General features: G+C 36.6%; 1 protein-coding gene across 12 annotated transcripts in view; it reads left to right on the forward strand.

Annotated features, from left to right (window-relative positions):
- The first annotated feature begins 547 nt into the window (after window positions 1–547).
- The window catches only part of LOC121529524 (nuclear GTPase SLIP-GC-like), a 32540-nt gene continuing 7134 nt past the window's right edge, over window positions 548–25953 (forward strand). For 2 of the 12 annotated variants that reach the window (XM_041817445.1, XM_041817448.1), the window contains exons 1-22: window positions 548–643; window positions 1178–1295; window positions 5062–5143; window positions 5323–5435; window positions 5570–5623; window positions 7278–7307; window positions 8167–8197; window positions 8349–8429; window positions 9490–9574; window positions 13133–13349; window positions 13503–13784; window positions 15356–15562; window positions 15678–15853; window positions 16283–16376; window positions 16457–16544; window positions 16650–16777; window positions 20478–20654; window positions 20740–20897; window positions 24199–24325; window positions 24542–24650; window positions 24742–24875; window positions 25822–25903. In XM_041817445.1, coding sequence (XP_041673379.1) covers window positions 1206–1295; window positions 5062–5143; window positions 5323–5435; window positions 5570–5623; window positions 7278–7307; window positions 8167–8197; window positions 8349–8429; window positions 9490–9574; window positions 13133–13349; window positions 13503–13784; window positions 15356–15562; window positions 15678–15853; window positions 16283–16376; window positions 16457–16544; window positions 16650–16777; window positions 20478–20654; window positions 20740–20897; window positions 24199–24325; window positions 24542–24650; window positions 24742–24875; window positions 25822–25903 — 2545 coding nt within the window. In that variant the 5' untranslated portion in view covers window positions 548–643; window positions 1178–1205. Of the gene's footprint in view, window positions 644–734; window positions 1091–1177; window positions 1296–3891; window positions 3994–4760; window positions 4801–5061; window positions 5144–5322; window positions 5436–5569; window positions 5624–7277; window positions 7308–8166; window positions 8198–8348; window positions 8430–9489; window positions 9575–13132; window positions 13350–13502; window positions 13785–15355; window positions 15563–15677; window positions 15854–16282; window positions 16377–16456; window positions 16545–16649; window positions 16778–20477; window positions 20655–20739; window positions 20898–24198; window positions 24326–24541; window positions 24651–24741; window positions 24876–25821; window positions 25904–25953 lie in introns of those variants that run through there. The other 10 variants (XM_041817457.1, XM_041817447.1, XM_041817449.1 and 7 more) reach the window with 10 other exon arrangements.

Raw genomic sequence — 25953 nt, forward strand, 5'->3', positions numbered from 1 at the left:
TGATATTCTTTAGAACATACAGCATTTCATGAAATTTAACCTCTAGGACTAATTTACCTTTTGTAACTACATAGTAGCCTACTGTTTACAATGGCAAAGATAGGAAAATAAAACAGCATAATAATAGACTAATAATAATGACTAATAATTATAAAATAAACATTAGAATTTAAATGTTTCATTTAGGGTCATGTATTGTAATAGTAATTTCTACTCTTGCGCTATAATAAATTAATTAGATTTAAATTATGCTTAAATGGGAGTAATCTATTTTTTTAAATATTGCTTGTCATGCAACTCAAGTGAATACAATGTCTTTTCTCCTGTCAGTTATATTATTAATTTCAAACGGTGGTATCGCATTAGTGTGTTGAAAACTGCTGTTTCACAAAGACTGGACAAAGCTGGTTAAGCCTTTACTTCAAATGTGAATATTGTCAAAACTTTGATACACAGTGAGCTATATTACATGTGTTATGATGTTTTGCCGTCTTCGGGGGGTAAATACACGCTTGTATTACTTTGTTACTTATTATATCTCTTTCAGCGGCATTTTTAAAAAGTTTGGATGCTAATCGCGATTAGCGCGTTAGCATGCTAGTAGTGGCAGCCCCTCAGCTGACTTGCAGCGCTCGTGCTCAAGGTAGGTAAAAAATACTAACACCAATGAAAATACTATGAGGTTTGGGGAGAGGGACAAATATCCTTTGACGTTTGTTTCAGCAACCTGGGGACCCTGCAAGGAATGCGAATGCTTTATTGAGTCAGCTAAAGCACTTTTTGGACAGTAGCATCCTCCAGCCTGAGGTTTACAGACGTTTCAGCCGTCGCCTGCCCAAAATGAGGGTAGCGTCCTACGGAGTGTCAATCTACCTGCCATATTTCAATGAGTTTGCCATACATTTTGTCAAAAGTGAGATATTCCTACTAGCTTATGTTGTTTCACCGTTCCAAGAATGCAACCACACGCTTTTGTTGATTTTAGTTTTCACATTTAGCAGCATTTTTAAAAGTTTGTAAGCTAATTAGCGAGCTAGCATGCTAGCGATGGTAGCATAACGATTAACGGCCCAGTAGCGGTGTACGCAAGGTAGGTTAGTAACATACGAACATGATAGCATGTTTGATTTTTGTGTATTGAAATGACATAATAAATGGTCATTGTTTTTTTTACCAGTTGAAGAAAACCGAGGATCATATGAGGAATGCTACACAGCAGCATCCAGCCTGACATTTACCGACAACTTTTCACCTGTTTTCACCTGCACATGCCTCAGGTAGCGTCCCATGGAGTTGTGAGTACCTGTTCATCAAAAAATATAGCTATTTTCTGAGGAGAAACCTATTTCTTTAAAATGGTAAATGTCTGGTGTTTTGTATACTTATTTGTAGTCGCCAGTTGTTGTGAATAGTTTTTCCTTTTTTCAAAGCCATCCCCAGGGTGGAAAAGATCAAACTCTGTAAATTACTTCCTCTTGAAATCAGAAAGTGTATCACAATGAAGTCCTCTCTTTTCTCTCTGTCCTCTCTGTATTTAATGGTTATTTATGGGATGTTTTTTTTTATCACTGTGCTGTTTTCCCCTAAATAGTTCCTACAATTTGTCAGTATGTTTAAGTTTATAATTACAAGGAAGGTGCTGAATATAACCTAAATAAAAAAAAAAAAACTGTAATGTTGCCAACAGTGGCAGAGAAGGACAAACAGACCAACAGAGAGTGCTTGTGTATGAACAGAAAATACGAAATCAAAAGTTTAATGCAGACTCCTGCTCTTGCTTTGTATGACTTATGTCTTTCAGTGACATAAAGTACATCCATGGCACTTTGGACTCTGTATTAGCATTTCAAAAGATGACAGCTAGAACACTGCAGGCTGAAGGCAAAGCTTATTACATTTTCAACAAGATTATTGGAAGTGGAAAATGAATGAAAACTTGATATTTGTATTGAATTAGCACAATTTCTGCTGAAAATCTTAAACTTTATTTTCTCTGGACGCTTTTATTTCTACCGTATGGCAGCACTTCAAACAAAGCACTTGTATGGTATTGTATTCAAAACTTGTATTTGCCTACAAGTTTTGAATACAAGAAAATCCCTGCACGTGAAATGCTCAAAAGCTTTGTGGTATTGTTTTCTTAGGAACAACAGTGTCTAACACTATGTCCCTGCCATAGAAAGTAGGACTGGGCAATTAATTGCAAATTAGATCAAATTGTATAATGGCCTGCTGCAATTTTCGAATCGCAGAAGTTGCAAAATTTCCTGAACTTGAAATGTGTCAAAATACCAGTTTAATAATTCAATTTTTTGCACTGGCAGAGATTTCATGCACACTATGCAAACAATTAACTGTCATTTTTTTATACTGGTTTCCAAATTCCTCCTTTTTGTGTTTTATGTATGTTTTTCTTAATCAAAATGAGTAACATAAAATGGTAATGCCTGTAAACAAAGCAAATGACATCACATTTGCAATACGAGCAAAAATAATTAACTCTATCTAAAACTGATGAAGCTTATCCTCACCTCCCCCACCCTAGCCGCCTCCTTAAGGTTTGTTGCACCCCCATATTCAGATTCATGTTACTTTGGATTAATTGCTTCAGAAGTAATTTCATTGTTTTCAATACACATGGTCTTATTCATGGAATTATTTGTTGCTTAAATTTGTCAAAAATACATAAGATTAACCCAAGAATAATTGCATATTAAATCATAATATTTAGGGAAAAAAATGCTATTTGATTATTTTTGCAAACCTTTCAGCCCTAACAGAAAGAGTACTAAACTTTATGATATTAAAAAAAAAAAAACTTAGTAAAATAGAATAAAATTATACACAAAATATCTTTAGTTTTAGGCTTTGACAGCAGCTTACTGACTGACATGCACACCCAAGCCTGGAGACTTCAGACTCTGGTTAATTTTTGGTTTTGCGTTGTATAAAAACAATGAAAAACTGAAGAGAGGCCTGTTTACATGTGTTTAAAAATTGTATGACGCTTACTTTTTCTGATCCTTCTCCCTGACACGAATATTGTCAAAAAACTTAAATTAATAAAAACTACATTAACTTGAGCTTTCTGCAAAAATACAAACTAAACTAAACCAAAAAACACAGTAAAGACTAATTAAGGCTTCACTGAAATTAAAAACAAAAAAAATAAAACTAAATGACAATAGAAATGAAAGAAAAATCCTAAACTATCACAACTTTGGCACACTTTAAATTGACAATTTTTCCTACTAAATTTTTTATATTTCTTCTAAATGTACCAGTTTTTTTTATTGTTTTTGTTGTACTTTCTGCATTCCAGACCTCCCAAGGCAACACTTTGGAAAATATTAAATGTGTCACATGGTATTGACATTCTTCTTTTTGTTGCCCTCTAACCTTCAATGATCAGGGCAGGTATGAAGTATTTGATGGTTTCTCACAGTTTCAATCTGACGGTGTAAGTACCCAGAATAACCAGTAGGAGTCACCATTGCTGCAACAATGATAAGAACCTGTCTTACAAGTTCTTTGATTTTTATGATGTCATATAAAAAGAGAGGAAGTACATCAATCCAAGTATAGTTTAAACTTTGTTCCAGGTGCTGGAATATTTAAATTCAGTCCTTAATGTTTAGAATAAGATTTCTTGTTACACACATCCTTGAGTGGCAAGTCAGACATTGGGGTTAAAAATTAAAAGGTCTAAGACCCTTCAGCCAGAGGAGTTTGCCTATTTAGGGATGCCTTAGTGACAAAGGCTAGAGAAGAGTCCTGCAAAAAAGAAGTTTACTGTGAGTAATAAAGTGCATGAGGCTGTGAAAGGAAGTAAAGAGTTAATGGCAATACCCAAGGAGGTGGAGCAAAAGCAGAAGGGAAAAGATACAGGGAAGTACTGTGAACACTAAATCCTCTAGCAGAATTTATCCCGCCATTTTTGGAGCTCTCTGCATTTTTTTATCCAAGCTATTATATTTGGATTTCGAAGGAAATGTAAGTAGTATGAAATGTAAATAGTGTTACTTATCAATTAAAGGGATAGATGTATTGTTTGTTTGAATAATTCTGCTCGGTTGAACTCATTTCCTTGAATTGATGTTGTGTGTTTCTGCTAAAAACGTTTGCATATCTTCAACAGTTCCTTCATGTGCAGTTTAAGAGCTTCACAGTATTTCAGTTTAACTAAGAGGTTCTTTGAATGAAGACAGTTTGTCTGCAATGATATAAAATTGGACATCGCATGTGATGAAGTCTGGTTAGACTTAAATAGACATTTCCCTTGCTAAAGGGTTCATCATCACATTTAGATATTTCCCAGCATTTTAACACAGTGACAACTATGGAGGGAGCTTTTGTCAACTTAAATCTTCTCCAGTTGTACCATTGAAGCTGTGGCTCTGCTGCATGTCCCTGTGTTTAAAATCAAAATGTACTCCTCAAATTTCTTTGAAACAAAGCTGACAGAGAGCTTATAGAATAGTTACAGATTATTAAGGAAGCTGCAATTAAATATCCCATCCATTATGAGATTATCGATTCTATTTCTCATATATATGAAATTGTAAAATGCATCTTCACTACATTTTAAACCTACTGTCCTTTTTACCAGAGCATTTATGATCACTGTTGGTGTAATTTGTGCTTTTTTCAGATGGCATCACAGCTCTAAGGAAATTCCAAAAAGTATTTTGCATTTAAAGTTCTAGGGCTTTCTGGTATCTTTATACTCTTTTTACTGAGTGTTCTTGTTTCTCTGCTAGAGGCAATCTAACACTGACTAACTGAGCTACGTTTACATAGGTATGGGCATCAGACATCAATAACATTCATTAAACCTGTCTGGCTTTTGTGCATTATTACTTGTGAATTCTGTGCCATTAGTTTTAGTGCAATCCCAGTCTCCATGTCCAGCATTATTAGCTCTAGTACCTGCATTAGTCTTGATTACAGTATAATACAAATAGGGTGGGACTGCATTAAAAGACATATAAAAAGGATGATTTTCATAAAACTACTTATATGTATAGTAAAACAGGCTCAAATCTAAACATCTCTTTACAGTTGCTGTTTCTGGTCATGGATGAGTTTGTCTGTGAAAAATTAACCGAATGGAAGCTCAGCGAGTTGATACCATCATTTCAAGGTAAAATGCCACCATGCGTTTTTGATTGTCACAGGTAGTTCCCACCATACCTGAGAAACTAAATCACAGTTGCACAGAAGGTGTCACTTCAACAATGCTGACTTGTACAGACATCCAGCCATATCCAGAATCAGTTTAGTTTTTCATGACCAGAATAATCTGATTGTTTTTAATAACAGAACAAGGCATTGATGAGGAAAGTCTTTATGATCTTACTGATGAAGACATCAGTAATCTGATCACAAAAGTTGGACCAAGGGCAAAATTCAAGAAGAGACTCAAGTTGCTAAAGGTAATACTCCTAAATTAAGATGAGTTTAAATGATTACATGTGATGGATCATAACAACAAATGTATCATTTCTAGAATCTTTCAGAAAATCTTTTAAAATGACCCATTTATATCTCTTTTTTCTCCTTTTACCAGCAGGAAAAATTTGAAACACCTCAGGAAACAGATCATTTTTCTGTCCTTCTAAAGGTGATATGCTCACATGACAACTATTAAACTTCTTCAGTCATACACTAGTGCTGAAATGTTTGGGATCACAGGCAAATTTCTTTGGTTTCCAAAGAAATACATTTTCATGCAGTTCACAAACAGTTATCAGCAACTGTCAGTCCTCTGCATTAATCTCCTAGTATGGCTGCTAATCCAAGTTAATCATGCTGCACAGCTAAAAACCATTTTACTAATAAAGGAGCAAAAAAACTGGATACTGAAAGACCAGAAGAAGATGTTGTGCACGGATGACTCCAAGTTTGAGGTCTTTGAATCAAACAGAACATTTGTGAGACACAGAACAAATGAAAAGATGCAAGAACAGTGCTTAAAACCATCAGTCAAGCGAGGTGGAGCCAGCGTGATGGTCTGGGGTGCTGTGGAGGGGGTAGAATAGAAGATTTGTAAAGAGAAAGAAAGAAAGCTATCAAAAGAATTTGCAATGCCATGCCATACCCCGGGGACAGCATTTGCTTAGGACCAATTTCCTACAACAGGATAGTGACTCAAAACACACCTCCAAAATGTCAACGAAATATTTAAAGGACTAGAAAAACACTCAGAGAGCGCAGACCTCCGCCATTAGCCCTACCTTCCAATAGTGAAGAACCCCTCAAAAAACTCCTGGATCTGTCCCCATGAGCCCTCCAGCACGGCATTCACTGAGTACTCCCTCCCCGGTGGGGTGGAAACACGGTGAGGCAAAGCATTAGCTTTGCTACGGGTGCCAACAGATGCACCCATGGTCTCACCGGATGACTGGAAGTCATGGCAAAGGGTGAATATTCCTCTATTCCTCCCAGCATTGGGAGTATTGTCGCTACAATTCGCTGTCTTTCTCTCTGTTACGCTCCGACTCGTCTCCTCGACCAGGCGTTCATCTTTCAAACTCTATAAACTCCAAAACTTTGAACAGAGACACACCCAAAATGCTGCTGGGATTGAAGTTACTCATGTCCGCCATCTCTTGGTGTAAAGTGGTAACAGCGCAAACCTCTGCCATTAGCCATATCTCCCAATAGTACTTTCTTATGCCATTTGACATTTCCATCAAAATCCGTCCACAACTTTTTGAGTTATATTGCTAACTAACAAACAAACAAACAAACAAACAAACAAACCCATCTGATCACATAACCTCCTTGGGGATGTAATAAGCTGTCAGCCAGAATTCTGACTGTAATGGAGTGGCCAGCACAGTCTTGGGACCTGAACAGTATTGAGCTGTTGTGGAAGCAGCTTATGGTAAGAAGGAAGACTCCATCAAGACAATCCATCTTGTGGGAGATACTCCAGGAAGCATGGGGGTGCAGTCTCATCAGATTACCTTAAAAAAACTGACAGCTAGAATGTCTAAGATCTGCACAGCTGAAATTGCTGCAAAATGTGTTTTTTTTCTATAAAGGCAAAGTTTAAGGAACATTTCTCATTAAAATCATTTCTATCTCTTGACAATGTCAGCATGTCCAGTTCATTTGCTGTATTTCCTATTCAGACTAATTTCATGAGCTATTCCATGGAAAACAAGAAAAATTCAAGTGGTCCCAAACTTTTAAGCAAAAGTGTATTTCTGTAAAGTTTGATTAAAATGTTGATTATGACAGAATGAGACATTTATTTGCTTTGTCTGCAGGGGAATGAAGAAACAGCTGAGGATGCACAGGTAAGGCTAAAAATCTGTATAAAAATTACTTAAGTGTTTGTTTTCCAACATCTGATGCAAAAAAATTTCCCAAATTGAATCGTCTCTGACTCAAGAAAAAAGTGTTAACTTTAGACCAGATATCACTTTCCAGCTTTGTCCTTGACTACACTTGAAGGGTTTGTCAGTCTCATCACTGAATGGATGATTTCTGTGATGGGAATGCAAAAGCAAATAAAAATGCTGAAATTGTGAACAATGATAATACTGATCACTGACAGATTTAAATTGTAAGTTACAACATCGTACGTATTTTTTGTGCTGTATGGATTCGTGACCTTGTTTTGGAGATCGAGAAGAAGTGAGCTATCTCCAGTCCTCACTATCTTTGCTGAGAGTTTATGCAAATCAGCAATACTGAAGTATACACGTATGACAAATACACGTATACAAAACATAAAAGTGGTAGCCAGTGCAACGCCATCATGCCTAAAAACTCCAGGAGCATTTTTCCCTTCTGCTGCATATAAAGGATTATCCTGTTGCTGCAGAGTCTTGAGTCTTGAGGTGATGGGATGGTAATTGTTGCACACACAAAAAAAATAGTATTTATTTTAAAATTTCTTTTAACTATTTTTTCGATAAACTGATGTAAACCATCATCATATCAAAACTGAACTTTTATCTGACTTTAAAGGAACTTATTATAAGGTTAAAGGGCTACACAAAAATATCATCATCTGAACTGCATTTGCACATTATTGTTAAAGTGGGGATAAAGTATTACTTGAAAATAAATTACTGTAAATAATATATTATCTAAATAATTCTTCAGACTAAAGCATGTGTAAACTTTTTTTCCAAAAACTTTCATCCTCAGGTGTTGCCTAACCCTAATGAAACAGATAAAGGTATGGTCCACAGTAATCTAATTGTCTTCTTTTTGCTGATGATGTTTGCTTTTTCTGCCATAATATTTCTCTTTAACCAAATAGTTGAGACAATGTTTAATAGTTTGAGAGGCAAATGCCTCTTTTTTCTCTTCAATAAATAAAAAATCAGGTAAAAGAAAGTCTGTGCCTCATGAGGGGACCAGCAGATTCCAATTACCAATGAAACGACGCCGTGAAACCTCAACAGAAGGTAAAACGTTTATATTTAAGGCAAACACAATATGTTTTGCAATTACCTCTGTAAGTGTCCTGTCCACTCCACAGTACCTCACACATATTTGTATACTTTAAAATAATTTAGGATTGTAAATTCTGTTGTCCAGGGATTTAGTGTCTTTAGCATCCAGTTTTACATTGAAAGATGGGGAATATAATTATAAAAATATACATATGAATGTGTTCAACACTATAGCCATTGCCATTGCCATCAAAATAAACAAAATTGTATCTGCTGCTTTAAATCAACGTTTTATCTGGTTGCACCACCTGACGTTGAGGTTGCACCGTCCGAAAACATAAGAGGAAATATGAGGAATACCTGAGTACCTTTATTGTGACTTTTCTGAAGCAGTTAGTTGTTTCCCTCTTCAACAACGGATGCATAATGTCTTTTGATAATCAGGAAGAAGGTTGTAAGTGTAAAGCATCTTTAACTTAAAAGTGCTAGCATTTTGGAAGAAAAGTAAGTAATCTTAGAGAGTTAATTTATATTATTATGTTTCATTTGGTGACACTCAGTTGTACCACCTGACATTTGCAACACTAACTAAAACAAAAGAAAATACATAGACACATTACTTTTGTCCTTGTTAGAAACTCTATACATATACTTTAAAATAAAATTCAACTTTATTTCAAAGTACAAGTCCTATGATTTTAGTTGTGCCACCCTGACAATTAAGAACTTGGAAATTCTGATATGAAAGTTATTTGATGATCTTACCAGCTTTGAAACTATAAATCTGAATAACAGTCATGTCAAGGATTTTTGCCATGAAATCATGCCAAAGTGCGTTGTCAGTGACCCATATCATTTGATGACAGATGCTGCCTCCCTCTATGCTCTGATGAGAGCAATTACCTTTAATTAAAAGCTGAAAGGTAACCAGTTTCTAATATCTCCTGACAGACCCCCAACAAAAACAGTCCAGTAGTTTTCCCCAAAATCTCTTACAGGGTTTCATGCTCTCTACAATAATCTCTCCTTGTCATGTAAAATTCATTTCTTTTTCTTTATTTTAATCAAACAGAAAAACTTGTACTGTCTAAAGCCAAAGAAATCATGAAGAGGGTGAAGGATGGACTACCTAAGACAGAGCTCAATGATTTTCTAAGGTAAAAATGAAATTTGATTTATATTGTGTATTTATCTGAAGGGTCAGGCTTACAAATGAATTAGTGGCAGGTTTCTGGAGATGAGTCTAAGTTTTTGCAGTTATTTTAATGTTTGGCACGTTAGAACGTTTTTACAGAGAGACAGTATTATTCACAAGCTGTTGACATGTAGAGGTGTAAATCACCTGTTTTATCACGATACGACACAATATAGGTTTTTTTTTTTTTTTTTTTTTAACAACGATACAGTGTTTTCCAGTATCACAGAATCTATTATAATACTATTTTGATTTGGTTCAGTATAAGAGCCCGTGATCAATATCAGACAATGTTCTGCTCAAATTTCTCACAGGTACAGAAAAGAAAGTTTTGGCAGTTAAATTTCTCAAAGTTTCTGTATTTTATAAAAAAAAATGTTCAACAAATAAAACGAAGGCCTGTATTTCATTAAAGTACTGTTTTAATTAGAGGTTGCAAAACAGCAAACATTTTAAGTGAGAAACAGTTTTATCGCCATTCATATTCTCTGATAACTCCTGAGCAATATGTTCTTTTTCTGCAGCCTCTTTTTTCCTTTTTTTTTAACCTATTTACATACATGTGGACTTGAATAGTTATTTCTCCCTATCATAGTCCTTCAAGCGTTACATAGAGACCTTTTAATTTGCAATATAGCTAATTAGTTAATTTGTAGTTTCTTAATACAGTATGAGATTATTATTTAAGATAAACTAGCATATGATGTTATATTTATAAATTTACATGATTTTTCATTTACTAAAATCTTGGTTCTGATAAATGGCTAGGTTTGGACAAAGTTTTATTTCAAAGGCTGATAACTCGTTACGAGCAGCTTCATAATGAGTAAGAAAGGGTGGGATGGAAGGAGAGCAGCTGTCCTGCTTGAATCACATTACTTTTATCAACTTTTATCTTTATTAATAAATCTAAGGCTTCAATTCATGACATGCAGCAGGCTTTTCCTCTCCATTTGCTGTCTGTAGCTAATTCAAGCTTCACTATGTGTTTCTATGTTAACTAGTGTTTGTTTTTTTAGCCACAAACATGCTCTCAGACTAGTTGGATACAGATTTTAAAAATGTAGACGAGGTCAGCCAGTTAAGGTGAGAGGCCTGTCCTGTAGTAGTCTCTGTCTGAAATATGTCCACAAAGCTGAGAGAAGAGTGGATCTCTGCATCTAGGCTGCTTTCTGTCAGCAAGTGCAGTTTATTGCTAGCTTGATGAGGAATGTGCAGCAAGGCAGAAACTAACAGCGGGAGTATAGGAAGAATTTCAAAATAAAAGAGTACCTTAAAGGTGACGATGTAGATCACTTTTTTGACTTTCTATTGATCTCGTTTAATAGTTTATCAACCAGTTGATGTATCGATATACACTGATGAATCGTTACACCCTCACTGACATGTCATCATGTAGTGTTTATTGCAAGGGCCTGACCTTTTATAAGACAGTAATACACTGCCTGGCCAAGAAAAAAGTCGCCACCAAAAAAGGCCACACACTAATATTTCATTGGACCGCCTTTAGCTTTGATTACAGTACGCATTCGCTGTGGCATTGTTTTGATAAGCTTCTGCAATGTCACAATATTTATTTCCATCCAGTGTTGCATTAATTTTTCACCAAGATCTTGTATTGATGATGGAAGAGTCTGGCCACTGCACAAAGCCTTCTCCAGCACATCCCAAAGATTCTCAATGGGGTTAAGGTCTGGACTCTGTGGTGGCCAATCCATGTGTGAAAATGATGTCTCATGCTCCCTGAACTACTCTTTCACAATTTGAGCACGATGAATCCTGGCATTGTCATCTTGGAATATTCCCATGCCATTAGGGAAGAAAAAATCCATCGATAGAATAACCTGGTCATTCAGTTTCAGGTAGTCAGCTGACCTCATTCTTTGGGCACATAATGTTGCTGAACCTAGACCCGACCAACTGCAGCAACCCCAGATCATAGCACTGCCCCTACAGGCTTGTACAGTAGGCACTAGGCATGATGGGTGCATCACTTCACCTTCCTCTCTTCTTACCCTGATGCGCCCATCACTCTGGAACAGGGTAAATCTGGACTCATCAGACCACATGACCTTCTTCCATTCCTCCAGAGTCCAATCTTTATGATCCCTAGCAAACTGAAGCCTTTTTTGGATGCCATTGATTTGACCCTTCTTAAATAGACTAATATCTTTTCCACGACCACAGGATGTGTCTTTCGATGTGGTTGTTTAAGAAATTAGAAGTTACTCATTGCATCAGCTGGGGTTAAATAACTTGTTGCCAGCTGAAAGATAATCACCCATGCAGTAATTATCCAATAGGAGGCTAAACCTATTTGCTTAGTTAAATCCAAGTGGCGACTTTTTTTTTTGGCCAGGCAGTGTATGTAGCCATAGTACTAAAACATGATGGCACTGAGTTGTTGTTTCATTTTAAGTCAAACTGTACGGGGCACTGGCCAGATATTAATACAAAAGCAATGGACATCATACATTGTTCCTTAAAAACACTGTAGCAGAAAGTTGCTGTTGTAAGCAGTTAACAGTAGGTAAATTCATTTTTATAACCAAATTATTCATCCAAGTTAAGGCACGTGGAACATTATTATTAGGGGTGCACTGATTGCAATTTTCTGGCCGATCACTGATCTTTAAAAAGCCTGACCTGCCGATTCCGATTTTTGCCGATACCGATTTTTTTTTGTAACTGACAGCATACAGCTTCAATGTTCCAATCTTATTTTATTGAATAACATTGAACAATACCTGTGAAACAATACAAACTTGTTGTTTTAACTGCACATGAGGTAGTTCTCTTAAATATAAATGAAAAGTTTAAAGCATTGCTGTCGAAACTACTAAATTATATCAGTTCCTGTAGTCTTTCATTTTTCACATTTTAGTAGGTAGAGACATATGAAACCGATCTCATCCACCGATCTTATTTACAAGGATCGGCCGATCGCTGATCTCCTAAAATTAAGGAAATCGGTGCCAATACCGATCTTGGCCGATCGATCGGTGCACCCCTAATTATTATCATTATATCATCATTCCTGATAGAAGGTTTTTTTTTTAATTCAACTTTTTAGAGAGAAAGAGCAAAAGGAGACACAACTATGATACTTTTTCCAAATGTAAGTCAGTCAGTCGGTGAGTTGTGTGAACCAAAATATACACTACTTTAAGTGTCCCTGTAATAAATGCTTAGTGTCCTAGATACTGCCTGATCTTAAATTGGAACTATTTAAAGTGGAAAAAAAAAACACCATCTTCAGCTTTGCAGAATAAAATATAAATCAATTTTGACAAATAGGGTATACATAGAACTTTGCTTGGGATGTAAAGAAACAATGAGCTTAAAGATACTGTCAAACTTGATAAATCAAGTTATCATTAGAGTTTAAAGTTTAAGAAACATTTATCAAAGCTGTTTTCATTTTCCTTGTGTTGGCTATTCATAGATGTGTTGCTAAATTGGACACATTGTTTTATTTTCCAGAATCATAAGTCAAAACATTTAATGTGTTGTACCACAGTGAAAAAATCCATGATTTGGAGACAGAGAAGAAGGAGCTGGTTGGTGTCTTTGGTCGAACAGGGGCTGGGAAGAGCTCCTTAATAAATACTCTCATTGGAGAGAGGAATCTCTTGCCCTCAGGAGATTTAAATGCTTGCACAACAGTCATCATTAAGGTGGAAGCTAACATGAAGAATAAGAAGTATGAGGCAGAGATTGAATTCATCTCTAAAGAGGTAACGTCAGCTAAATATAATTTCAGAATTTATCCTTTTGATGCAAAAATACAGATGCTGGTCACTTATCAGATGCGTTTATTTTATATTATTCAATTAAACCAAGTAGATGGTTTTTTGTGTGTTTTGTTTTTTTTTTTTTTGTAAAATTAGGATTTGGAGGATGATTTACAGGGCCTGAAAAGAATCGCCCTTGGGGATGCAGACAATGAAGAGGAAAATGACGATGCCAGTGGTGACAGTGGCTACAGTAGCAGCTTCGATGATAATGTCAGTGATGAGGATGTTTATAATGATGCTGTCGAAGTGCTGTCAGCACTGTATGGAGCAAGATGGGATGAAATCTGTGCCAGTGACGATTTCATGAATAGGAGACATTTCCGAGAAATTCCAGAATTTCTTGAGTCTGGGAAAAAGACCTTGGCATTTGACTCAGTAAGAAAACTGATAAGTTCATAGTGTTCAGTGTTTCAGATAAGTCTGAGTTTTACTTGTGGTGGTTGCCAGTGGAAAGGGCCAATATCACACGCAAGCACAAAAAAGTTCACTTCTGTTTAATATCTACCAATATTTGGCATTTACCTTATTAACTATAATGTATTGTATAACAATTTCATAACCTTATTCCGCATCAATATCACATCAAAAATTAACATGAGTTGTTTATTTTAGCCTGTACTGTACAAACAACAAACATTTAACAAATAATGTAGTGTAGGAAAAGTCAACTGTGATATAGGCTTCATCACCCTATTTAATATGGATAAGATAGGCTTTTTTTACAGCATTAAAATGTTACTGAGCCTGAATTATTAGTGATCAATCAAAGCCCAATTTCTTCAGAATTTTCATTCTTTAGTTTATAAATCGTTTTTTATTCATAAATTTAGGTATTTAGTGGTTTGATCACAACTTCATTCACAACTTCAACTTCTCATTCAGCTCTATAAACCTCCAAACATCTAACCTTGCAAGCAGACGGATACGCCCGTTTCCTTGTTTTTCACTGGCAAATCCATCTTGCAAAGCTCCCATCTGAACCATTTGGGCCCAGTTAGAAAGTGACAGGACCAATCAGCAACTAGGGGGAGTACTTTCAGGCGCAGCAGAGTCGTGACGTAAACAAGCAGCAGCAAGAGCTAGATGCGAAAGGCAGTTGCACATCTGGATAGGCTATGTAGCGGCTCACTCACCATCTGTGAGAGAAATATTAGGTTGCATTGTCAACTTAGCTGTGCACTCACAACTGCCCAAACATGAAAGTGAGCTGCTGCACTAATGATCCAGGCTTCAGGCGCTCATTCTGCTGTGACATTTCCCTCATCATTCATTTCCAGATTGTTTGCTATTGTGGGGGACACTGTTAAAATCATTGTTGGTTTATAAATTCATGCAGGATTTTCTGCAATGTGACAACAAAACTTGTGGAAATTAAATATTTTGTGATCAGTTCCCATAATCCCATGCGGAAATCCAGGCCCACACTGGAGAAATGAACCAAATGCATGCTTACAAATTAGGCTTAAATGCTGGTGTATACACAGCAGAAAAAAAGCGTTCTCAGGACTGTTCAAATATGAAATGCCGAAATGGCACATCAGTCTACTTGGGCAGTTGTCAGTTTATCTGGGCAGGCCACCCAGGTGGTTGTAAAACTGGTATGAAGTACAGTGATAAGAGTCTTGGTCATAAGTGTGTGAAAGATTCCACACACTTGGAGCACAAGAAATCTAAATATAAAGTGAACCTGGGGACTTGACGCATTAAACAGAGTGAGTTTGATAAAGTCCATTGGACGAGTTCAACATAGATTAAGATGGGATTAAGGGAGATTAAGAGATATAGAAAAACAGGTGTTTGTCACACCTCTCAAACAAACTTTTCAAAGGAAAGTCACTTAGAACCTTAGCCAGTGTTGAGCTGATGATCAGTGTAACTGCTTATAAAATGTCAGTAAAGGCTTGTTCCCATCATGGTGAGTTTAATGGAAATCTTATTAATTGCAGCCTGAAATGCTCTCCAGAGAACTCGTCAAGTACACACGAAGTGTCACAGTTGTCTGTGAGGGTGAAGACACTAGGAGGTGGTTTTGGCCCCTGGTTAAGTGTGTGACTATCAGAGTGCCAAATAATGACTTCCTCCAGCATGTCACACTTGTGGATCTACCTGGAGCTGGGGACCGCAACAAGAGACGAGATAATATGTGGAAAGAGGTCATTTTTTGAATTTATATATGTATTTTTAAACTTGTATTAACAGTGTACCATGTTTTTATTATGAAACAATGCCATTTGGATATTCATAGCTGATTTGTTTAATCCCCTCTAGGTTGTTGGTAACTGTTCCACTGTGTGGGTTGTGGCAGAAATTAACAGAGCATTAGCAGAGAAAGAGCCATGGGAGATTCTGGAAAATGCCAGCAGTGATATGGGAAATGGTGGCCAGTGTCAGCGCATTCACTTTATCTGTACCAAATCTGACATTGTCAAAAAGTCAAGAGACCAGTAAGTGCATTTTTATTTCAACATGAGAATTAGATTTTGGCACTGAGGGTTGTAGAGAGTCACTGCTGGCAAATCTTTGAAGTATATCCCCCTACATGAGAATTTACCTGTCACAGACAGTTTGCTTTCAGCAACATGAAAAAGTGCCTGTTACCTGCAGTCCTTCAAATATCACTTGCTCTGCTAAATCCTCTAGCATTGCCTACACTTTTGGTGGTTCATGTGAAAGATATCTAATATGTTCTGTGGCACTAATTAGTATAAAAATATACTTTATACTTTTACTACATGTTTGTGAGTTTGAAGAACAATTTTTCCTTTGATTTTGAGCATAATGAGGACTATCACAAACTAGAAGTGTCATAATTTAAAGTTAAATGGTCTTGATTACCAAATGAAGCACATCTTGATTTTGCCTACTTCTTACAGATCTGCAGCTGATGTTCGCTCTGCCATATTAGCCAGGAACAAGAAAGCCAAGGAAGGATTGATGAAAGAGTTTAGGAAACAAAACATCATTCGGGTAAGCTTTATAGACTGACAGAAACAAAACAGCATTTTTCTCTACCACCAGTTCCAACCTCTTTGATTTGTATTTTTCAGAAACATTTCAGTGATGAATGTTTCAAAGTGTTCGCAGTGAGCTCCACAGAGTTTCAGGAGAGAGAATGGTTAAAACCTGAAGACACTGGTAGGTGAAGCCAGCTTCTAACTTTGTGGATCACAGAATTTTTAAAACATGTTAAACATTCCTAAGAAAATTTTCATGCCAGATGAATGTTACATTTATTTACAGAGATCCCCAAACTTCTGGACTTTTTGCAAGACCTCAGTGACCGTCAATCAGAGACAGAGACACTGAACTATGTGTCAGGAGCTAAAGGGATTCTGTCCTTAATTCAAGGGGCCCGCTGTGGAGAAGTGGTATGTTCAAGTAACAAGACTTCTGTTGTGATCAAGTATCAGAACTATCCTAATCTTATTTATTTATTTATTTATTTTTTAAGTGTCACAAAAGACACAAAATGATGATGTAACATATCAGGGCTGCACATTAACTTGATAAGCTTGATAGTTCAGTTGCACAAGACAAAAAACTTACAGCACAATATATAAACTGTGTTATATAAAAAAAAACAACAAATGGCCTTACAATATGGTTAGTACGAAAATATACTTTAAAAAACTGCCATGAATAACAGCTTTTTCTTCCATGGCTGACAAAGTAAATTGTCAATCTTTGCTGTCAGGACAGGGAGTTTTGGGACACAAATGCAGATGAGTCATTTCTTAAAGTTATCCTAAAAGGATAACCACTAAAATCGCACGTGATCAGTTGGTAGGGGGGAATAAAATAAACAAACCAAAAGCTCCCGATCACAAATACCTCTAAGAACTAAACCACCACTGCCATGCGGGTGACTACTAACTTAAACTTCTAGGGAGACTGAGAAACTCTCCTTAAATAGAATTGAAAGGCCAAAAGGCTCATGTCAGAAGAAGAAGAAAAATTACTGAGTAAGGGTACTCAGCACTGACTCGCACTGTATTTGAGTACCAAGTAATTCTAACACCTCAAAGATTATCGAATTGCTTCAGCAGATTCTTATTACCACACATACAAGAGAAAACACAGAGATTAGCTCAGTATCTCTAATGGTGAAATTGTGGGTGCGTTCGAAAAGTCCAAAAAATTACCTCCTAAGTCCTTTCCTATTCACTTTTCCTTAACCCCAACGAGAAACGTCATAGGGTTAAGGAAAGGTGTGAGTTAGAGGATAGGAAAGGAGAACTGTGGTGAGTAAGGAATCCGACTGCACTTTCTCTAGGCGAATGTTACGGACGTGACGTGTGTTTTTTGTGTAAAAACTACAATTTAATTTTGATGGACTACAAAATTCACAACTTCCACTCGGTGCGTTCTCTGTGTTGTTATGTACTGTGAACGCTAAAACGTCAGAGATATGAGCTCATTAAGATTTTTATATCCTAAAGTCTCTTCAGGAAGAGGAACTGTGAACATCTAGAACAGCAGAAACCTTTCTCTTAATCTGAACTTTCTACTAAGTCAGTACAATGAGATGAATAATGTTCAAGTCCTTTTGTTTCATAACGATATTAAATACTTTTGCTTTATACACTACCTAATAGTTTTTTCTTTAATTCTCTCGTCTCTGTTAAATTTATTACAGAGTATACTTTGGTTTCATCTTCCTTTCAGCTCATTCTGTGAAAAGCTCTATAAATTGTGTCTTCCCTGCGTAATTATGATGATAAATATCAGGGGTGCACCGATTGCAATTTTCTGGCCGATCACCAATCTTTAAAAAGCCTGACCTGCCGATTCCGATTTTTGCCAATACAGATTTTTTTCTTTATAACTGACAGCATACACCTTCAATGTTCCAATCTTATTTTATTGAATAACATTGAACAATACCCGTGAAACAATACAAACTTGTTGTTTTAACTGCACATGAGGTAGTTCTCTTAAATATAAATGAAAGGTTTAAAGCATTGCTGTCGAAACTACTAGATTATATCAGTTCCTGTAGTCTTTCATTTTTCACATTTTAGTAGGTAGAGGCATATGAAACCGATCTCATCCACCGATCTTATTTACAAGGATCGGCCGATCGCTGATCTCCTAAAATTAAGGAAATCGGTGCCAATACCGATCTTGGCCAATCGATTGGTGCACCCCTAATAAAATAATACTCACAATATAGCAACATGCCGACTTTATCACTTTTAATAAAACATTTAATATTTCAAAATAGCAAGACAAATACAGTTTAAGATACTGACTGATCAGTTTACTATTTAAATAAAATGGAAATTAGAAGAAATGAAATCCTGATCATAAGTTGGATGACAAAGTTTTCATGTCTGTAATATTTCTCTGTTCATCCCTACTGCCTTCCATTTATCACGTGTATTATACGATTGACTGAATTTTATGGTTTAAATCGGGGTTAGTAAAGTTATTCTAGTTATTCAAGTTATTCACTTGTTCTGATAAGCAGTGAACAGGTGCGTCACTTTAAATGAAGTTTACGCAAAGCATTGTGGGACGTCTTTTCATCTCTCCTTTGGTAAAGGATGGTCCAGTGTTTTCTAGGCTAAAGGAGATAATAAAGGAGATAATGAAGCTCCTTTCCTTACCATTTGGAGAATTCGAACAGTCCTTACCATGGCCGACACTTAAATACTTCCGGGTCGTTTCACTCAGGTAGGAACCTTCCTAAGCAAAATGGACTTTTCAAACGCACCCAATGAGTCAGCACAGGGCAGTAGAGTTTAAGTAAGCTCCCCACAACTGGTCACAATCAAGGCCAGTCAGCCACACACACACCTGGCCCTGCACTTAGTTGATTTTCCCACCTGCCTCAGTGAGCAGCAAGAGTGGGTCCCCTCACACATTGCTAAGGATTTTGGGGTAGCAAATCAGATTTTGGAGGAGCAAAATGTAGACAGACACAACCCAAATCTCTGTGAGCTATGCACTTTAGTTAGACCAGTGGTTTTCAAACTTTTTTGGCCCAAGACATACCAAAAATCAAGCTGAAGACTCTAGACACACCATATTCGTGTCCTTGCAAAATATCCTCTTTTACATGTGTCAGAACATGTCCCAACTACAAAATCAGTTTGTTTACAGTTTCCTTTTGTAGTATCTTGACAGCCTGTGAGCAAGTGCAGTGCAGCTCAGTGTCGAAAGGTCTATCTCCAATCATCCTGTTCCTGTTTTCCTCTCTGTCACTTATATTAAGATGGACAAAACAAGAAAAGAGGTAGCACAGAGACAAGGCACCAGGAGTGTTCTACCACAAGATATTCTAAATTTTCATCACTTTTTCCACTCCTGAAACTTGTTAGTGTGTTTTACAAAACAAAGATTGTGATGCATGGATATTCACCATATCCATTTATGAAATTTTATGGCTCACAACCATTAGAGGCTAGGTACCACACCTCCAATTCTCCACTTTCTAAGTGAAAGCATGATATGTTATATTTTACACATGGAAAACAGTCAATTTACAGGACAGAGAATTGCATATTTATCAGAAAACAGTGACAGTGAGCATGCCATGCTGCATGATACAATGCAATGTCTGGTGCTCGAATTCAGTTAGGACATTGGTTATAGTATCTTTAGTTGTTGCATAGTTGTATTACTAATGTATAGTTAAACAAATTCCCAATGCACACCTAGACTTGCCTCAAGGCACACCAATTGAAAACCATTGAGTTAGACAATGCATTTTACACCATCAAAATAACTATAATAGATTTTTTCTTCAAACTGTCTATTAAAACTTGTCTTTGTGCTCAGAACTGCCTCCTTGTTAAGATTTTCTGTTTGTGCTCAAAATTTCTGCTTCCTGTCAGATCCTCAGTTGCTTGCTCAAATTCCCTGAACTCAAGCTCAAACTATTCTTTTCTCATTCAGTTCTCATTGTTTGTGAAACTGTTACTCTCTGATTTACTTTTACATACATATACAAAAAGCACAGAGCAAGTTTTGAGCATTAATAAAGAATTATTTATTTATTTGTATTAATTGGTGGTTGTAAATGCAATTTATTGTTTTGAATTTTATTTTTTTTCTGTTTTTCAGTCTCAGATTAAAGAAGATGTGCGCACAGTCCTCAAAATAAATTTGGAGCATGGACTTCTGAAAGTGTCAGCGCCAATTCTAAAGGCCATAACTGCCTTTCAGAAGTGCCTCAACAATGGGGTGGAGAACTCCAAAAGTTCTTGTGATCGTACCTTGAAGTTCTTCCTATATCCTAAAGTACCTTAATATTATATTTCTATTTCAAAACTATAGATTTGGAAAAAAATGTCATCTAATGAAATGTTTTTATTGTTTTTTGAAGGGAAAAGCAAGAGGACGAGGGTTTCACAGGACACTGAAGTGTGTTGTTGCAAACAACGGCGTCTGCAAAACAACAAAAGGGAAACATCTAAACCTCAATGAGAAATTAACTGCAAAGCTGAAGGAGAGCATTGATGAGGAATTCAGGAAGACATTCCCGTAAGAATTTGATGAGGACTAATAGGGCATGAAATTCCTTCTAAAATCTGATTTATAGTTCTGTGTCAACTCTGTGTCATACATTCACTGGCATAGACACTACATGTTTGTGCTTTGGTTTGTCAGCATCACGCAATGCTTCACTAAATTGGTAGTTGGCAGCGAGACTTTTAAGCCAGCCTAATTCCTGCAGCCACATTTCCCACTTGAAACCATGGCAGGAAACCCTGAAAGAATAGCGAATAGCTAAAGGATAGCACAGCTTTTTGCATGTTGTTAACTTTAGAAATGGCAAAAGAAAGATGGCGTCAGATCCACAGAGCACTCACAAAGGGAAAATCCAGGCAGTTTGTGTGCTTGTGGCACACAAACTGCATGCCAAGTGCTCAGCTGAGTAAACAGTCCCCCTGCCCCATTCTCGTGTGGAAATGAGTAAGAAGAGGAATATTCAAATTTAAATGCGAAATTGCGCCACTCACATGCAAATCAGCCTCATTGCAAATAGCACCTTATCCACAGGGGCCAGTGCTGATTGCAACAGGCAGTATTAGGGGTATAGTTTAACACCAAATGAAACCAAGGTATTAATTCTGCGCTACATTTCTCTCCCTTACTCATTTCTCCTCTTTCCACCTCAGTTAGTCATTACTGTGAATCCCAGAATAAAGTCTCTTTAAGCAACAATATGCTGTGGAACCAGTAGGAACTCAGTGTGATCCCCCTTAGAGTAATACATGTTTAAAAATGAAATGCATTGTGAGCCAGATATCTGACTCTGCAGTCATGTATGCCTCTCATCTCCTAGCAAAAAGGATTATTTTGTTGGGGGGGGCATTCAAACAGAAAGTGAGCTGAAGTATTTGTGGCGCAGTGGTGAGTTTGGGATAACAACTTTATTTTATTTATATATAGCACTTTAAAAAAATGGGTTTACAAAGTTATTTGACATATGCAGAAGCAAACAGGAGAACAAAGCGACACACCCAAACAGAATGTGACAGGCAAACAACATCAGCAGAATTCAAACACTTGAAGAAACTAAACAAAAATATGGACGAGATAATAACTCAGCAGCATCAAAATACATTGAAACATGGACGTCATGTGATGCCATGCAAACGAAGACATCACAGATATAAATCAGAGTGTACGCATGAAGTACATCAAGTACCATAAAACAGTAGGAATAGGAAGTCTGGAGGGATGTTAATTGTTGTACAGTATGTGACAAACATAGGAGCAGCACACATTTTGGTCAGACACACTTTAATAAAATGGCTTGTGGATACATTTACAGACTCACCTCTTTATAGGACGTTTATTTGTATGTGATATAATTAGTTGTCCGTAAGCTGAAGCTGTTGGTCAAAAATTAATTGTGCTTCTGTACAATTAAACGGCTGCACTGCAGCACATGCCAAGTGCATGTTTGCCATTGAGTTATTTTGATTTCTAGTGCAAAATTATTCCAAGATTTTTAGTCATGCTGTCAGAAAAGGAGCAGCATGGGCAGATGCTTCTGTTTTGTTTTCTTGGAATACTCTTGAAACAGAGAGGGTGAATGCATATGAATGATGGAGGGGATTGTGATTACACACAGGGATTTGTTAAAAAATTGGATTTATCAGTGAAATAGTGTAAGGAACACTGTAATGTCTAATAACAGACTGCTGCTGCCTCATATAAACAGGTGTGATGACGTGTAATGTTAAGTAATATCTATCTGCGTCATTGTCCTCTGTCTCATTTTCTCCATTGTTCTTTAAACATTTCTGATAGTCACCCTGTGCTTCCAGTCAGACGGGTGGAGTATGCTTTTTTTTTTTTGTCACGCATCAGGTCTGCAATCTGCAAGTAGATTTGATGCATGTAGTCTAAATCAGGCTTTTAAATCTTTGGTAAATTCAATTTAATATTAGCCTCTTACTTATTAGCCTTTTGCTGCCTTTGAGGCAAGGAAAATGTCCATTTAGACAAACAAAGAGTTGAACCAGGTTAATGGTGAAGAGCTTAACTGTGGATCTAGGGGTTAATTAAAGGCATTTAATTATCATCTTAGTTTCTTAAACTTATTTTAGAGTTTTCATCTTCTATCATCCATGACAGTTATGACCTATTCTTACGTATTGTTACCATCATTGACACTGACAATAAAGCTATATCCAATAATACAAGTTTAAGATGTATTTATGACCAGGACATCCATAAACTTATTTTATTGTTGTTGCTCTGCTTTTCCTCTTCACCTCCCTCTTCTCTCTTTCTGCATCTTCTTCCCATTTTTTTGTATACCTTCTTCTACCTTTCTGTATCTCTCTGTTTTCTGTTTCAGTGTCTCCCTTTTCTCTCTTTCTCTACCTCCTACTTCTTTCTGTAGTTCCCTCTATTCCTTTACAACACAAACCCCAACACAGCTTCAGCAGTTAGCTGTTCAACATGAATCTGGTTCTGTTGAAGGTTTCTTCCTGGTAAAGGGCAGTTTTTTTCTTGCCAGTGGAAAAATGCTAAATGTTGATAAGTGCTGAGTTTATGGTGGATGTATGATGGACCTTTGTTAGGGCTGTCAAGAAATTAGAATTTGTATTACAATTAATCTTAGGATTTCTGTGGTTAATCAAGATTAACCGCATCCTTTGTGTTGCATTTTAAAAATCTTCTTTTGGCTTTGACATTGCTTTTAAATTGTTTTTTGTGTCATTGTAGATGTTTTGACTGTCTTCAACTAAGGCTAATTGACTTCCTGTTTGAATAAAGACCAGCTTTAATTGGTAGATCAAAGATTACGACACAAACTTGACCACAAGAAAAGGAACTTGTTATGATTGAGAAGTAAACAAGGGGACAGTTAAAGGTAAATGTGTGGTAAAACGAAGTTCAGATGATTTTTGACTTGTCCACTGAACTGTCTATGATATCTTTTAAAGTGAAATTAGAAATCAAGGAGATAGGGTGGACGTATTTTGCATCGCTGTGGCTGCAGAGAGACGCTGCAGTGACTTCGCCAAAATTTGTTGAAAGGGATGACAAAGCAAGTGTTTAGTTGCGGTGACTAAGTGTGGATTGTTGATAATCAAGATTAATGTGATTAATCTTGGCACACCTAGTCTTTATTCAAAGAGGGCAATCTTGATCTGCCTTCTTTAATGTGTCTAGTGAGCACTTTAGTTATGAATTGTTGCTATACAAAATATTAACATTGAATTAATACAGCTTCCACTCTGCAACTAACAAGTAAAGTTACTGAAACTGAAAAATGTTAATTCTTGGTTAATTAAAGTTTTCCTTTTAAAAATTTTGTCAGAAATGAATCAAAACAAGAACCATTCAATGGGGCCATCAGTTGCTATTCAGTCATCACAGAGGCATTCGTTGAGAAGTACAAAGATGTAACTGCAATGCAACTGCGACTGGAATATCTCAGGACAGAGGTAAGAGATGGGGAAAAAGCAATCTTATTTCAGTTATGTATCGAGCAGTTTCTCAATGCAAGGGACTCAACAAATGCAACAGCAAAAATCGTGTTTTAGCAAAAAGTTCATGAAAGTGTTAAGCCAATTTTTTTCACAAGCTTATGTTTAACATAAAATACTGAATATTTGCAAAGCAGATATAAAAGCTTTACAAACAGTTTTTTCCTCTCATAGGAAATCAAAATCAAGACACAACTCCACAAAGACATCCAGAAGAGAAAGAAGGCAATCTACAACAGCCTGACAAAAATAGTAACGGAAAAAATGTTACCATGCTATCAAGGTAAGACATTTAATCTTAGCATATAAAACATGACTAAAACATGATCCCTATGGAGAGAAATTAAATCACTTGCACTTTTTTTGTTTTGTAGATGCACAACAATGTGAAGGAAGAGGATCACTGAAAAACATGAGGAACATAATTGAGAGACATGTTAATGCTAACAAGAGCAACATGTTTGAAGAGGCGACAAACATGATGTTGAGAGATCTGCACATCTTGGGGGTTTGTCATGTTTGGTTTTATTTCTGTTTTTATGTGCATCGTTTATTCTGAAAAAGGCCTTTTGAGACTGAAACACTGCAGTGTAACAAACAAGCAAGTTTTGTTGATTATTATTATGAAAGAATCACAAACAGCATTTTTCTACAAATATTTTTTGTCATCTGAGCAGTCTACAAAGACACATTTAAACTAACTTTCAGTGTAAAACTTACATTTGTTATAGTTACAATGTTTACTGCAGCAGCAGAACGACGTCTAGCCAGTGACACTTGTCTTAGATTAAACTGTTTATTACAAAATGGATACACAGATCTGCTCAGTGGCAAAGACTCGAATCAAATGATGCTCCAGTATGTTTGGACTTTCCAGGGATCGCAGTGCTAGAAACTGCCCTCATAGAAAGATATGTCAATGACATGCAAGTCACATGCAATGAGAAGTTGCATTAAAGTGATTGTAAGTGTGAAACAAAGCTTTAGGCTGGAAAGGAGGAGGGTGGGATGTTGGAGGTGAAGCTGTTTCTGCGGTAGTGTATAGTGATTAGTGTTGGTCAATCAGGGATTAGCGAGACAGTTATACTTAATTGGACTACCTTGCTGAGGAAATGACCTTTGATTGGGTGGGAGACAGTGATCAAATCAGCTGTCAGTTAACTGCAGCTGGGTGAATGACTTCTGTGGTGTGGCTGAACGCAAAAGCATTGTTTTGTTGCTGGTAGTGGCAAAAGGAGAGACGGGAAATGTCCTGGCATGTAAACAGACTGTCAGTCACATGATTGTCAGGTGATGAAATGAAGATGCATATCAAGAGTAAAATTAGTACAGCTTGAGTTGTCTGCCTGAATCAGCTCATAGGTGTTCCTCCATTCATGTAAGATCTATTAAGTCTTGAACACAATAAGATTATGATTCGGTAATCTGTTTTTGCTATTTTTATTCTAATTTAGGTGGACATCCTGAAGAAACTGAAAAACGACATGCTGAAGGCAATTGAGTGTTCACTCAGGACTTATTCTCAATCACTTCCAGGTAAACGGAATATTCAGAATTATATTTATTTCTAATATTTCTGTCTTTCG

This window comes from Cheilinus undulatus, linkage group 21, assembly GCF_018320785.1.
Source record: "Cheilinus undulatus linkage group 21, ASM1832078v1, whole genome shotgun sequence".
NCBI lineage: Eukaryota > Metazoa > Chordata > Actinopteri > Labriformes > Labridae > Cheilinus > Cheilinus undulatus.